This window comes from Oryctolagus cuniculus, chromosome 1, assembly GCF_964237555.1.
Source record: "Oryctolagus cuniculus chromosome 1, mOryCun1.1, whole genome shotgun sequence".
NCBI lineage: Eukaryota > Metazoa > Chordata > Mammalia > Lagomorpha > Leporidae > Oryctolagus > Oryctolagus cuniculus.
In genome coordinates, this window is record NC_091432.1 from 114639793 (window position 1) to 114655247 (window position 15455).

The 15455-nt window shown below is 41.8% G+C and overlaps 1 protein-coding gene across 11 annotated transcripts in view; it reads right to left on the reverse strand.

Annotated features, from left to right (window-relative positions):
• LOC138843476 (uncharacterized) overlaps positions 1 to 15455 on the reverse strand; it is a 287086-nt gene that overhangs the window by 97906 nt on the left and 173725 nt on the right. For all 11 annotated transcript variants that reach the window (XR_011378215.1, XR_011378217.1, XR_011378216.1 and 8 more), the window contains one exon: positions 252 to 314. Coding sequence is in view for 4 of the 11 variants with exons in the window: in XM_070047381.1 (XP_069903482.1) it covers positions 252 to 314 (63 nt within the window). In the remaining 7 variants the exon portion in view is untranslated. The remainder of the gene's footprint in view (positions 1 to 251; positions 315 to 15455) is intronic.

A 15455-nucleotide genomic window follows, 5' to 3' on the forward strand; every position in this document is an offset into this window, starting at 1 on the left:
CAAAGCAAATGAGACACAGCTGCTAGGATGCTCGGCAAAGAGAAACCCAGCTCTTTAAAGCATGCGAGGGGGAAACACACCCTAACATTAGCCCAGAGATGAATTTTACAAGAAGCATGGAAGTGTCATCCAGTCTTTCCGTGAAAGAGTGCCAGTGTCCCAACGATCAAACAGGGCAGTCCCTCAGGCAACCTGGGGAAACACTCTTTGCTAGCACCTGCGTCCTAGTTGGAACTATGAGTTACACTCACCTGAGGAGCAGAAGGGAGGCAGTCAAGTTTGCTGGCTCTTCTCCATCTTTTCCAAAGACAAGTCTGTTGGGAAACAAATTAAGGGAGACTTAAGAAAAAAGGATGAGGTGTCCATGGAATGCTGAGGAGCCTGGGAAATGACTCAGCACTCTCCAAGGGGCAGTGTCAATGAAATAAGTTTGGTGAAGGAACTCTAATGAAACTCAGCATTCCCTGTAATCTCAGAACAAGATTGCACCACTAAAGAAAATGTTAATGCATGGGTGGTGGGGTGGGGGTGGGGGGCTGCGGTTTCATGGAGGTGGCTTTGGGGTGAGGGAAGTTGGGAACGAGTTCAAATGAAGTTGCCTAAACTGGAGGAAGCTAGGTTGGGTGTCTGCTCTCTGTCTCTTCCTTTCTCTCTCTCGAGGGATTTCAGCTTTCCTACAAAGAGACAAAAGGAACAAGTGGGTTGGCTGCTAAGTAAGGAAAACTTGTGGAACAACTGGCTTGTCGTGTGATGTAGAAATTGTGTGCAGCGTATATGCCAAGCCCTGCCATCGGGCGAAGGAGAGACCTGGACTTCACCCTTCGGGCTCATGAGATTCCTATCTCTGGATGGACGAGCTCCTAGGTTACCTGAGATGGACGCTAAGCAGATTTTTAAAATTCTTTGGGAAAAGGAACGTTACAATTTCTCTTGGTAACCAATTTCTAACTTTAGCTACTCTTTGAGCCATTAAGCTCTATGCTATAACTGCCCTACATTTTTTCTCAACTGGCCTTTGTAGACATGGATGAACAACTTTTTCCTGCTATTGAAAAGTTAAATCCTTCAGATTTGAGGGAACTTCAAAAGTTTATGGAAAATGGAATTAAAAGATAAGTGTATTTTGGTGTGAAATTTTGGAAATCCCAGCTTTTTCTGGTTATACATATTTTCCATGAACTAGTTGAAGATCCCTCTTATTTGTACCCAGGCATTCTCATACAAAATGCGGAACAAAAACCGAGCAGTTCTCTGCTCCCTTCCTGAATGAGAGCGCCCAACACCCTATCCCAGGTTATAGAAAGAAAAAACACTTAATACTCTGGCATCATTTTCCCTATTTTAGGTGACCAATTACAGACCGAGGGAAGAGCTTCTGTTTTCACATCTGGGGAAAAAAAAAAAAACAAACCTGAAAGGGTCCAGAACTGGAAATTTGCTATTTCCATATCAAGTTTTCAAAATGCTTGTATTCACTTATTTTTTATTCAGAAGAATCTCGGGTGTAAAATAGAGTATTTGTAAGTTCTTTTGCCAGACAAGTGTTCTTCATCTATAGAGGAAGCTACTTGGTGTTCAACAACGGATTACCACGAATGAACAGAGTGTAGCATCCTTTGTTTTCTCCAACAAGCCGCCCAAACCAAGTGTCTACAGTTTGGTTCTCCCCTTGAAAAAATTATAGGTCTAATTGATTTTCTTTTGTTGTGAAAATAACAAAATTAAATTAGGTCTTCCTTCCTTCTCTCTCTTTCATTTTGGCATTCCTATAAAAAGAGAGGGAACACTCTGTTTTTTATCAACCAGGACAATATTTGTTTGAGTTTGAAAAAGTCAGGTTCCAGAGAAACTATATTATGGTGTTCTGAAAAGGGAAGAACATTTCCTCCCATGGGACAAAGGTGAGATTTTCCTTTTGTCTTTAATTTTTGTCAAGACCAAAGACTGAACCATATCCACACACATGTTCAGAAGCGTGAACTGAAACCCATGACCAAGAGCACAGTAAGGGACACTTTGATTCTGACCAAGCGAGCATCATGCACTTGAATTTGACTTGGATTTAGATGAGCAAGTCAATAACTTAGTATGGTGAAAAGACTGGGGGCTTAGAAATCAAATCCCGTAGTGACCTTGGCAAGGATTTTACTCTTTTATGGGCAGCTTACAGAGAAGGTCAGTCTTTTAGTTTACTTAACAATTTGCAGAGAGCTTTTTCCCATTGTAGCATTTAACCATTTCTCCCAACTCAATTTCCTCCCCCATACAATTGGGTTAAAACAACTTTCTGTGCAGGACTATCATAAGGACTAAAGAAAATGTGAATATAAGGTGCTTACTTTAGTGCCTGGCACATAAAAGCTGAATGACTGTTTCTTGTCCACTTGGCTCTTCCATGGCTCTGCTGCTAAATCTTTGTTCTTGGTAAAGTAACGTTGGCTATGGTAACCTTCTCTCCCTACTCCTGACAAACACACACACACACACACACACACACACACAGCAGTTCCCTGATTTTGACAACTTTATGATTCGTTCCTAAGAAACCCCATCACCTAATACCTATATTAAAAATTTACTGGACATTTACAATGGGTCGTGCATTTTAATAAATACTGCACAGGACAATCTCATTTCTTTTCCTCTTACAACTCTGAATTCAATACTATGGTCATTCCTCTTTTGCATCAAATTCACATGATCACAATATGAAAGAACCCCAATAAGTACCTTTTAAGCATCTATCTTCTACAAATATGTTGTAACAGTAGATGAAATGTTTGTGTTCCTCAAAAATTCATATGTTGAAATCCTGACCCCAACATGATGGGATTAGGAAGTAGGGCCTTTGGGAAAAATTAGGTCATAAGGGAAGAGCCCACATGAATGGGATTAGTGTGCTTATAACAAGGTTTGCAGAGAATTCTCTCACCCTCTTCCCACCATGAAAAGACACAAGGACAAGTCAGTACTGTATAACCTAGAAGAAACATGACCAACCTGACACTCTGCTCTTGGACTTCTGTGGTTCATGATATTTTGTTGTAGCAGCCTAAACTAAGACAATTATCATTGTGAAACACTTAGGCAATGTCTCACCGAGTTGTATAAATTCTGTTCAGGCAATGCACTAAGATACACAATTTTTATCCTCCAGAACATCACAATTTTTTTTTTAATTCAGAGGAATTTAGAGTCAAAGGCCCATTATCTTTCTTTGTAAAATCGGGCAGGTGCTTTGTACTGCTGATTCAAGTTTATAGACTTATCGTAAATAAGGATAACCAAAACTCCTATTTACAAATGTTTGAAACTGGAGTCAAAATTTTTAAACTACAAACATTGATGAGGGTAGAGCCCAACCGGTTCTTTGAAACAAAAAGCAAGGGAAAATTGAAGGAGATTTCTCATGGAAATTACTCCATCCACATTTAACATGCAAAAAATGTTATAGACATTCATATACATAGAATTGGAAAATTCTATGTCTATACAAATTACCCCCTAATTTTGAACAAATTTGAAGGTTAATGGAACAATGAAGAATGCCTATGTTTGATATAGAAACAGTTACCAGGAAAAGGATCTCTAGTTGAAAAGACATGAGCTCCCCATTTAAAAACCTCAGTCAATTGGCTCATTTTTTAAAAATACTTTAAATGGAACATTTATGGCATACTTTTTGTATTTTGTTTGGCTTCATTTTATTTTTAATAAATATTTTATAGAGGCATATACTTGAGCTTTGTTTTCTTCTGAACAATTTTTGAAATTTTAGTCGAGAATGTTAGTTCATATTTCATGGTGAATCTAAAGCAATCAAAATGGATTTACACAGGGTCTCACCAGTACAAGTATCTCTGCCCCCAAAGCATTAAGACCCTCAACGTGGATGACAATATCCTCTCTAAAGCCAAATACTTTACTGGAACGCTAGTACTATTACTGTTTTCCAGTTCAACAAGAACTCTTTCTTGGTGTGGGTGTTGTGCTGCAATGGTTTTAGTGCCACTTGGGATGCCTGCATCCCACATCAGAGCACCAGGTTTGAGATCCAGTTACTTCATTTCTGATCCAACCTCCTGCTAACGTGCCTGGGAAGGCAGCAGATGACGGTTCATATGAAAAACTCAGCTGGAGTTCCAGGCTCCTGGCCACAGCTTGGCTTACCCCATGGCCTCTGTGGCCATTTGGGTCTTGGGCCAGGCTGAAGCCAGGAGCCAGAAACTCAATCTTGGTGTCTAATGTGAATGGCAGGGACCCAGGTAGTTGAGCCATTACCTACTGCCTCCCAAGATGCGTATTAATAGGAAGCTGAAACTGGGAAACAGAGCTGGGATCCAGACCTGGGCACTGCAATATAGGGTGTGGCGGCCTGAGTGGCATCAACTGCTATGCCAGATGTCAGCCCTGTCTTGGCCACCTTAAGGAACATCAAGTGGCACAGTGTTTTCAGTGTGTCATCTCTGTGCGTGTGGCATTAGCACAACCTGGGAACTTGTTAGAACTGCAAATTATTGGGATTGACCCTGCCCTAGATCTAAGTACTCAGAAACTTTGACAGTAGTACCCAGGCATCTATAAGCTAACACGTTCTCTAGATAAGTCAGATACTCGCTCAGGACTGAGAAACACCGAGGATGAAAAGTTGTTCATTTGCAAGTTTATAATGACTTTCTTCAGAAGGCAGCATTAGAATACAGACTTCTTTCATGGATAAATGTTATAAATGGAAGGCAGCATCCAACAATGACTCAATGGACTTCTCTCTTGCACTAACCTTTGGAAATACTCTTTCTGGGCATCCTGCCTCAGATTAATGAGAAAGGGGTAGACTGCTCACATATTCCAGGAGCCTAATTTAACTGATTTCACAATGCTCTGAGCTGCTTGGCTCTAGACTCTTCCTGTTGAGATTTATGAATCAGGATAGCAGCAAATCATTCCTCAACATAGCTCTAAATGGGCAATTCCATTTCGAGAGTTAAGAAGACCACAATAAATGTGAATGGAGGAAAAAAGCCAGATATGGAAAATTTGCCAAAAATGAATTACTAATTAAAAATATTAACACAAACATGTCACCAAGAGCCCTTTTGCTTTGATTATTCACACAAAGATCATAAGTTTGTAAATTATGTGAAGAACAGAACTCCATGAAGTCTGTCTAAAACAAATATTCCTTTAGGTCAAATTTTCTAAGACTCTAACATTCCTATTATTAGTCCTTAAAAGGTAGACCAGCAGCATATTTTACAGATACATGGCAGATGCTCAATGAGTTCCCTAAGGCTACACTGCTATGGACAAAGTCACAACTGCATTTCAGGTTTCTTAGGTTTTCTTACAGATTTCAGACACTGGATTAGAGGATGACTATAGAGAAATTTCTGACATTGTCCCTGCATTTAAGGAACTCAGTGCAAGAAATCCTGATCACTTAATATCCACCTTTGCTGACTTTGAATTCCAACATAGTAATAAAAGGAATATTGATTTTACAGTAATAAAACTTCATAATGAGATGCACTGATCACCGCCCATTTATTTGAGGCACCAATTTGTTGTATATCTGAATGATGAAGAGTTTAAACTGCTATATCATGTGTTATGAAGATTTCATAGCTGGAACAAAATGTAGAGATACTGTATAAAAGAACAAGCTTGTTGGGGCTGGCGCTGTGGTATAGTGGGTAAAGCTGTCACCTGCGGCACTGGCATCCCATATGGGCACCAGTTTGAGTCCCGGCTGCTGCACTTTCAGTCCAGCTCCCTGTGAATGTGCCTGGGAAAGCAGCAGAAGATGACCCAAAGGCTTGGGCTCCTGACACCCACGTGGGAGACTTGGAAGAAGCTCCTGGCTTCTGGCTTCTGATCAGCTCAGCTCCAACCACTGGGGCCATTTGGGGAGTGAGCCAGCAGATCTCTCTCTGTCTCTTCCTCTCTCTCTCTCTGAAACTCTGCTTTTCAAATAAATAAATAAATAAATCTTTTAAAAAGAGAATGAGCTTATAGAAAAACATTGGGAATAAGTAAGGGTCAGAGGTAAATAAAAGCTAACTCTGAACAAGTCACATTTTACAATTAAAAAAATAACATGACGCTCATATATACAACAGAACAAAGTGATGTGAGAACCAGTGGGCACTCATTTCGTTATTCTCACTAGATGAGTATGCAGTTGAGTTTAGGGATCTACAGCTTTTCAAATCACTAAAAGCTCTGTTTTAGCAACTATTCAGGTTAAGTCAATAGCCTATGTGATTAGAAATTGGAAACCAATTTCAGATCTTCTCCCCGAGACTTACTGGCTTTAGAACCAAAGGTAAGAGTTTCTGAGTGGCGAGGCACAAAAATAATATAACCTCAGAAAAGACTTTGAGAAAGTTAAAATTTTCTATAAATCAATATAAGCCATACAAATATGAGGCCATATTTATCAAGGCCATATTTATAAACATTTTAAGCACCTGCCAAGTAATCTGAGTGGTACTAAGTCCTAGGGGTACTTAATGAACACAACAGGCTTTTGGTGTTTTATATTCAGTTATTAGAATAGATGAGAATATCCTCAGAAGAGTTGGCTAACATGGCTTGAAATAAAAAAAAAAAATTTGAACAGCACAGAAACTGTGTAGATAAGTTGAATTTGCTTTATGAGGAAAAGTAAAAGACTAAGGATTCTATGCTTAAAATGTTTTAAAAACGCTTACAGAGTCGTTTTAGAGATGAGCTTAAGTCAGTGAAAATGAGACTGAAAAAAAAGAAAGACAGAAAGAAAGACAAAGAAAAGTTAGCCTGGAGCTGCAGAAAGGAAAAAAGAAGATTTGAGGGAGAGATTGGAAAGATTTTTTTTTTCTGGGACTCTAGAGCTGGTTATTGAAAAACCATGTTGAATCTTTTGCTGAAGATTTTTTTGAAAGCTAATTCTCTCTCTCGTTGGGTTTAAAAGTATGACTAAAAATGGAGCCATTTTCTTGAAGTCCTACTTCTAGAACCCTGTAACTAGGTGAATTAAAAGTCTATTTTCTTCTCTCTCCCTTATTTGGCTGGGATATCTAATTCCAGAATTGGAAATTCAGAGACATTGCTATGAGATGTATCATAGACCATGACTCACCATAAAAAGGACAAGTGTGTAAATTGCCTTACCAGTGAAAAATCCTCTGCCTCTCCTCCCCTTTCTTCCTAGGACAAGACTTTAGTTCTTTCTCTCTGATTCATATCCTGAGGAAATCTACATCACACAAAATAGCTGTGTTCAGTAAAACATGCAGCCAACCCACACTTAAAGAACATAAGCTATTTTAAATCCAGAAGAATTGGTGCCATCTCACACAGGTAACACAGCTACAATGCCTTTCATACAATCAAAGTGAAGTCTCCTTAGCCAACAGAACTTCAAGTCCATCTGCCGTGGCGACTGTCTTCAAGGCAGGGACAAGCAGAAGAAAGAACTGAAATGTATTTGAGGTGTGCTAGGTGCTCTTTCTTAGTAAGAGTTAACATTAACTGAATGCTTACTAGTTATCTGAGGTTTCCACATATTATTTTATTTAATCCAAACAATTCCAGGAGATAAATCCTATTATGTTCCCCAGCTCACAGAATAGGGAGTTGGGGCTCTGAGATGATGTAGTAAGAAGCAGAAATGGGATTCAAGCCCAGAACTTAGAGTGGAACTTAAACTTCTATTCTTCATTCAAGCCTTTCAGAAAGGGCATATAAGAACTATTCATTATGTATACGAGAAAATGGAAGCCCAGGAAAAGGCGAGTGATCTAATCAGGAGCCTAAGGCTTAGTGATGCTTTTGGCCTAGGATCTGAACCTAGGTCAGGCAGATGACTCCAGTGTTCACGCTCTGCTCGTATGGATATCAAACCCAGAAGGTGAGTAGATATCGCCACATTCATTCCATGTCAATTATTCTTAGATCAATTCAGGTAAACAAAGACTTACTATGCATTGAACATTGCATTCGTGAGACTTTTCAGATAGTGTGAGAGAATGAAATACACTGCATCTGCTTCTAATGGATTTTAAATACTAATTGGCAGAGAAAACACTCAAGTGAATAGGCTAAGTCAGCTGCAAAACATCGTGTTACTTTAGGTAAAGCAACATCCTGTGATTGAATACGTTCTGCTGTAGGTAAAATGACACCTAGGATTGCATAAATTCTGAGGAGATGCTGAGGAAGGCAGTGGTAGAGAAGAATGTGGGTCAAGGAAAGCTTACTGGAGGAGGTTTACAGTGATGCATGTGACGATACCATTGCCTAGTCTCTTCCTGGCTCTCTTGGGGGTAGGAAGCAAAAATACTTTGGAGAGCCTATGAAAACCCAATCTTATTGGAACAATTCTATTAAATATATGGCTCACGACCTCAGAGCAACAGAAAGGTCGAAGGAGAGGAGAGGATTTTCCTGTGATTAGAGTTCATACTAGCAGTTACTCTTTCCCTTGGCTAGAAAGTTTCCCTAGGGTCCCATCAAATACAAACTATAATAGTTATCAATCAAACCCACACTCACTCTTTGTAAAGAAAAGGGCAGGGTAGAGGAAGAGAAAGAGTCGATTTTCCCATTATCAAGAGATTTTCCAAGAGCAGAAAAGAAGAAAATTTTTCCCCAAATTAATCTTAGAAATAAAGTTTCCCTGGATGAATGGAGTAAGATGCTGATTGACTTTTTCACCTGTCCCAACCTCCAATTTTTTTTTTTTTAATTTTTTTTTTTTTTTGATAGGCAGAGTGGACAGTGAGAGAGAGAGACAGAGAGAGAAAGGTCTTCCTTTGCCGTTGGTTCACCCTCCAATGGCCGCCGCTGCAGCCGGCGCACCGCGCTGATCCGATGGCAGGAGCCAGGATCCAGGTGCTTTTCCTGGTCTCCCATGGGGTGCAGGGCCCAAGCACCTGGGCCATCCTCCACTGCACTCCCTGGCCATAGCAGAGAGCTGGCCTGGAAGAGGGGCAACCGGGACAGAATCCGGCGCCCCAACCGGGACTAGAACCCGGTGTGCCGGCGCCGCAAGGTGGACCAACCTCCAATTTAATAAAGAAAGGGCTGTTCTAAAGAACTGTTGGGATGGTAAACACTATTCCCTGTTTAGAAAGTTTATCTAAGCAATGTTTGACATTTCTACTCTCAGCAAGGATTCAGCCTTCAATACAACTATTTGCTGAGACTTCTCGAAGAACAATATCTTCCTACCATCTAGGAACAAGAGGTATTCAAATTGTTAATAAATATTATAAAATATCACAGTTCTAAGGGCAAATAACTTACGGAAATCTGAATTCAAATATTCTACTTTTTTACTTTGAGCACTTACATATACTTATATGCATTTTACCTCTCCTGTGAGGACATAGTGAGGATTTCGTAAACTTGTTTGATCTTAGACCACCTCCTGATTTTGTGGACACGCATTGATATCTCACAGAACGCGTATTCCACCACGGGAGCCAGGTCCTCTTTCCTTATGGAAGTTGAACCAGGCAGCTCTTGGAAAAGAAGAGGTTTGTTGAAGTCATCAGTGAGGGAGAGTGGATAACAAGTCTATCACCCTTCACTGTGTGGTTTTCAGTGCCACCTTCACAGACTCTGGGAAAGCCCTGGAGTCAGCCTCCCCTGTGAGGATGGGCTCGGCGTTGCTGCCAGGGGGCACGCGGAAGTCAAGGCGGGGCCTTCCCAGATGAGAGCCACAGACAGTGGTGGACCCACAGAACTGAGGGAACACAGGTGGAGGGAAATGTTATATACAACCGGTGCCTGAGCATAGTCTGCCTACGTTTTAGTATTTCACTCTTCCCCTTTGAGGTGTTCTCAAAGAGCTCAGATGCCGTTAGCAGGGCATTCTGTATCTTTTGGATGTACTTCTCCACCTTCTCTCCATACCTGACCAGAATGTAGGATTGATTCAGACAGAATATCAGGGTATTTTTTTAAAGATTATTTATCTATTTGAAAGGTGGAGTTACACAGAGAGGCAGAGAGAGAGAGAGAGAAAGAAGTCTTCCATTCGCTGGTTCACTCCCCTATTGGCCACAATGGCCAGAGCTGTGCAGATCCAACACCAGGAGCTAGGAAGTTCTTCCAGATCTCCCAGACAGGTGCAGGGGCCCAGGGGTTTGGGCCATTTTCTACTGCTTTCCCAGGCCATAGAAGAAAGCTGGATCAGAAGTGGAGCAGCTGGGACTCGAACTGGTGCCCATATGGGATGCTGGCACTGCAGGCAGCGGCTTTACCCATTACACCACAGTGCCGGACCCAACCAAGATACTTATAAAAGTTCACGACATAATGGAACTAAAAGTATGAGTTGATTTTACTGCAAATTTTTTTTGAACACCATGCATAGGTTTTTTCCATAAGCTATAATAATGCATATGACTTTGAAATCCCATTATTGGGACAGGCATTGTGGTACAGTTGGTTAAACAGATGCCCAAACCTATGTTCCAATGGGTGATTCAAGTCCCAGTTACATTGCATTGCCAATCCAGATTCCAGCTAATGTACCCGCAAGGCAGCTGATGATGGTCCAAGTACTTGGGTTCTTGTATTCATACAGAAGGCACAGATGGAGTTCTGGCCTCTGGGCTCTGACCTGGCATAACCTCAGCTGTTGGGGGGCATTTGGGAAGTGAACCAGTGGATGGAAGATCTGTCTCTCTGTCACTCTGCTTTTGAAATAAATAAATAAATCTTTAGAATAAAAAATACAATAAAATGCTATCATTAGGTTATTATGTCGATCATGTGAAGAAAAGGAAATGAAGGTGCTGGAGGGAAAATTGCACTTCTTATAATATATTGCGAGAGATTCTCAAGTGAGATGTCTGTCAGCAACAAGGCAGTTAGCATAGGAGAGAGAATTCCTTATCATCTGAAAATCCAAACTACTTAATTCCTAGCATTATCACACGTACAGCTGAGTCAGACTACCCTATCCTTGGAGTCACAGATGCATAAAAAGACAACTCACTTACATGGTATGTATTTTGCAATAGCATTAACCAAGATTTTCAGCTAGTAAGTAAAGTTAACTTGCATGTTAAAGTATTATATCTTCCCATGTAACTATGTTCACATCATACCTCCCAAGCATCCTTGTGAATGAATGATTCTCTAACTTAGATAAAGAGACTCAAAGAATAATTTGGAGGGGCAGGTGTTGAGGCACAATGGGTTATGCTGGTGATTTGGACATCCACAGCCTATATTGAAGTGTCTGGGTTCAAGTTCCATCTCTTCTTCCAATCTAGCATCCTGTTAATTATCCTCTGGGAGATAGCAGAGGGTAGCTTAAGTACTGGGTCCCTGTAACCTACATGGGTTACTCAGAGTTCCTGGCTCCTGCCTTCAACCTGGCCCAATACCAGCTGTCGAGGGCATTTGAGAATGAAACAACTGAAGAAGACTTTCTCTCTCTCCATCTCTCTCTCTCTCTTTCATGTAAATAAAAATAAATAAGTAAACTTTTAAAAACAAAGAATAACTATTTTTGAACTGGAGAGAGAGAGAGAGAGAGAGAGAGAGAGAGAGAGCCTGTCCACTGGTTCCCTTTCTTCAAAAGCTTACCAGAAAAGTTGGGCTTGACCAGAAGTGCAATCCAGATATCCTACATGGGTGGATTACTGGAGACATCAATGCTGCCTCCCAGGTTTTGCCTTGTCAGGAAGCTGGAGTCAGGATCCAGAGCTGGAACGCAAACCCTGGTACTCCAATGTGGCACATGGACATCTTAACCACAAGGTGAAGCACCTGCTCCTGGTGTTTGTTTAATACTTTACAGTTTACTAAGTACTTTCAATTACATGCCTTATTTTATCTTCAGTATAACTTTCAGAGATTGCTCTTAATATCTTCATTTTAAGACCCACAAAATAGAGATGGAGAAATTGTCACCAAATTAATACCTGGAAGAGTAAGATTGAAACTTGGACTTTCCAATTTCAGGTTTAGCACTGCCAGCTCGTCATGAAGTGAGACAAAAACCTACATTTTCTTTATAAAAATATTTATTTATTTGAAAGTCAGAGTTCCAAATGAGGGTGGGAGGAGATCTTTCATTCTCTGGTTCACTCCCCAGATGGCCACAACAGCCAGGGCAGGGCCAGGCTGAAGCCAGGAGCCAGAAACTTCTTGGTCTCCCATGTAGGTGGTAGGGGCCCAAGCACTTGGACCATCTTCAGCTACTTTTCCCAGGCATTGGATTAGAAGTGGAGTGACCAGGACATGAACCGGCCCCCATATGGAAGGCTGGCATGACAGGAGGCCACTTTTACTGCTATTCCACAATGCTGGCCTCCAAAAACCAAATTCTCTGAGAGAATTCCAGGATAAGTCAATAGTGACCCTAACCCTTTCAATACTCCTAGCACATATGCTGTAAAATCAGTACTTATTGGAAACCTCTTATTTTTTTAATTTTTTTTATTTTTTTGCCAGGCAGAGTTAGACAGTGAGAGAGAGAGAGAGACAGACAGAGAGAGAGAGTTATAGACTGAGAGAGAGACAGAGAGAAAGGTCTTCCTTCTGTTGGTTCACTCCCCTAATGGCCACTACGGCCAGCACTGCGCTGATCCGAAGCCAGGAGCCAGGTACTTCCTCCTGGTCTCCCAAGCAGGTGCGGGGACCCAAGCATTTGGGCCATCCTCCACTGCCTTCCCGGGCCTCAGCAGAGAGCTGGACTGGAAGAGGAGCAACCAAGACTAGTACTGGGCATCCCAACCGGGACTAGAACCCTGGGGTGCCAGCGCCACAGGCGGAGGATTAGCCAAGTGAGCCATGGCGCCGGCTGAGAAACTCTCTTATTTTCTAATTATTTCCTGTGTTTCTGTCTTGTCTATTCCACTCACACATAAGCCTTACGGGCATCTCCTGACCTTCTCATACCATACTGTCACTGCAGAGATCACGTTCTCCCTCCACACCCTACACAACCACAGTCAATAGACTTGGCACAGGCCAGGAGGGGTCCATTTCCATGTCTCTCTGTCTTGCTTTAGGGAGGAGGGTCCCCTGTGCGCTCCTATAACTCCTAGCACTGACATCTGCAAAGGACTCATGACGCTGCACTGCATTGTGAATGTCTGTTTCTCATACATTTCCCTTTGGGTTTGGTCAGCTGGGGCACATGAATCTGATATTACTGCCCCTGGAGACTGAGAAGAGAGCACTTAATAGGCTGTCAATAATTGATAAATAAATAATTGAATAAAAAAGTCCGCAAAACCAGTTAAGGCAGTTGGTGCATTTGAAGAGTTCGCAGTCTCATAGGAGAGAAAAATGCATCAAGAGGCCATGAGAAGCAAGGTGGTACTTTCCCTAGGGCAGGTGGGTGCTGGGGTCTCTGGGAGCACAGGCAGGAGGGGGCATGGAGGAAGCAGATGCGAATGAATGAAGTTGGTACAGGAAGAGACGCCAAGCACAAGACGCCCAGGGCCCTGATTGTAGTCACCTCTAGAGCCTCATGTGCCTTGTTCTTCCTAGAGTTTGGTTATTGAACCTAACTAGATCAAGCTAGGTTTCCGTAACTCCCAAATACAGGAGTCCTCCCATGCATAGAGATAGGCACAAAGAAGCTACTCCCCATTTGCTTTCTCAAATGGAACCGTTTCCCATCATCTAGTTCAATCATTGTATCTGAAGATGGAGACACAGGCTTAAGCACCTTTCCCAAAGCTACCCATCTTACTTGTAACAGAGTTTACACCAGAACCTGAGCATTCTTCTCAGGACAGCGTTCTACCCACCACAACCAGCTTTCTTTGTGGTTTAGTGGCTAAGTACCCTCAAGGTAAGAGGTGATCATAGGGTTCATATTTGATTTGGCAAATTCAAAATGATCAAATTATTCACACCATGATTACAAAGCAAGTGGCATTACTGCTTTTTAACGTACTCAGCACATAGCGCCTATGGTAGGTGGGTATTCTGAGATGAGTAAGTCGAGGTCCTCGACCTCACACAGTTCACCAAGCCGACTGAGAACCAGTATGACGTACCAGAACTCATATACCATCAAATTGGCCATCTGGGGGAATATGTACTTATTACTTTTGCAATTGCTGGTAAGTCTCTTTTGAGTCAGTTATGAGGCAAAGAAAAACACCAGCTCAGAATTTTATAGCTGCATTTAAATTAATTCTTAATAAAAAATGCCCGCATCAAGCTAGACCAATTGCGTATGACATTTGGATACTTTTGAAAACGCAAAACATACTCCAAAGACAATGATTTTCTCTGCCAAGTATATTAAAAGAATATGCTGCAGGTTCTGAGATCTATAAAATATGAAGTTCAAAGATGTTCTGCCCAAGGCGAGGCAGCATCACTGCCCTGCAGGGAATTATACTATTCAGGATGGTACATTTTTATGCATTTGTTAAAATAATGAGCTCAAGAGTTTATACTAACTTCCCAGACAGGCATGTATGTGCCCAGAGGCAGGGGCCAGGATCACCTTAAGTCACCTTGAGTGTCTTCCAGGTCTGTGATTCTGCGATTGCTTATACTGGATCTCTCCAAGCCTGTGATGGGCAGAAGAGCTATTTCTGTCCCAGTTCTCTTCCTTATATAGGTCAAACCCCATTCCAATGTGTACCATAACAGTAACCACCTCATGGCCTGGTTATTTTAGACAACCTGAAAAAACAAGAATTAAGTGTGACCTCCAAGCCACAGTCGGCTGCTACAGAATTTGACCTGAATAGTATTTAAGCAAAAGCAGCAGCCAGTGTCTGAAGCTTGTATCTTCATGGCACTGGGCCATTGTAAAACACTCAAACTGAAGATACAGAAATGCAATCAGTGAGTCCAAACCATTGTGGTCAGAGCCCCGATTCAGGGACTCCAGCTGCCTGATAGGTACTGCAAACTTAGAATGTCTGGGGACTCTCCAAGTGCTATGAATCCCTGAGGAAGAATGTCTGCCCACTCCAGCCAGAGTGGGACAGAAACTTGCCCAGCCTAGGGCAGGCCCATTGGTAAGCCCTCCTGTCAATCCTAAAGTTTCCTTCTTCGTTCTTTTCCAAGAGGGTTAGGGTCTTGCTTCTTTTGCTTTCATTTCTGTTCACTGAAATAAGATGCTAGCTGCTGCTCTTGGAAATATTCCTTTACAGGAATGGAAACTCCCTGAGGGTAATGTGTTTAATTGGCTCCTGGATATATTGAATATGTTAAGTCTTCACGTTGGACCGGAAGTTTGCAAAAGCTTGAAAGCTCATGCCTAGAACAGCGCCTGGCACCTGGGGCGTGCTTGGTGATGACTGGCTGAAATAACTAGCGAGGAAAGTTGAGTAGTTGTTCTTTGTGGCCCCATTCCCACGGCACCCCTGCTACATCCCAATGTAGCTATGTATCTTCCCTCTGGCCCCTGAGCACTGTCTATATTCTCCTGTTATAATACTTTAGGACATTCTCCTTATTGCTCATGCTATATCTGT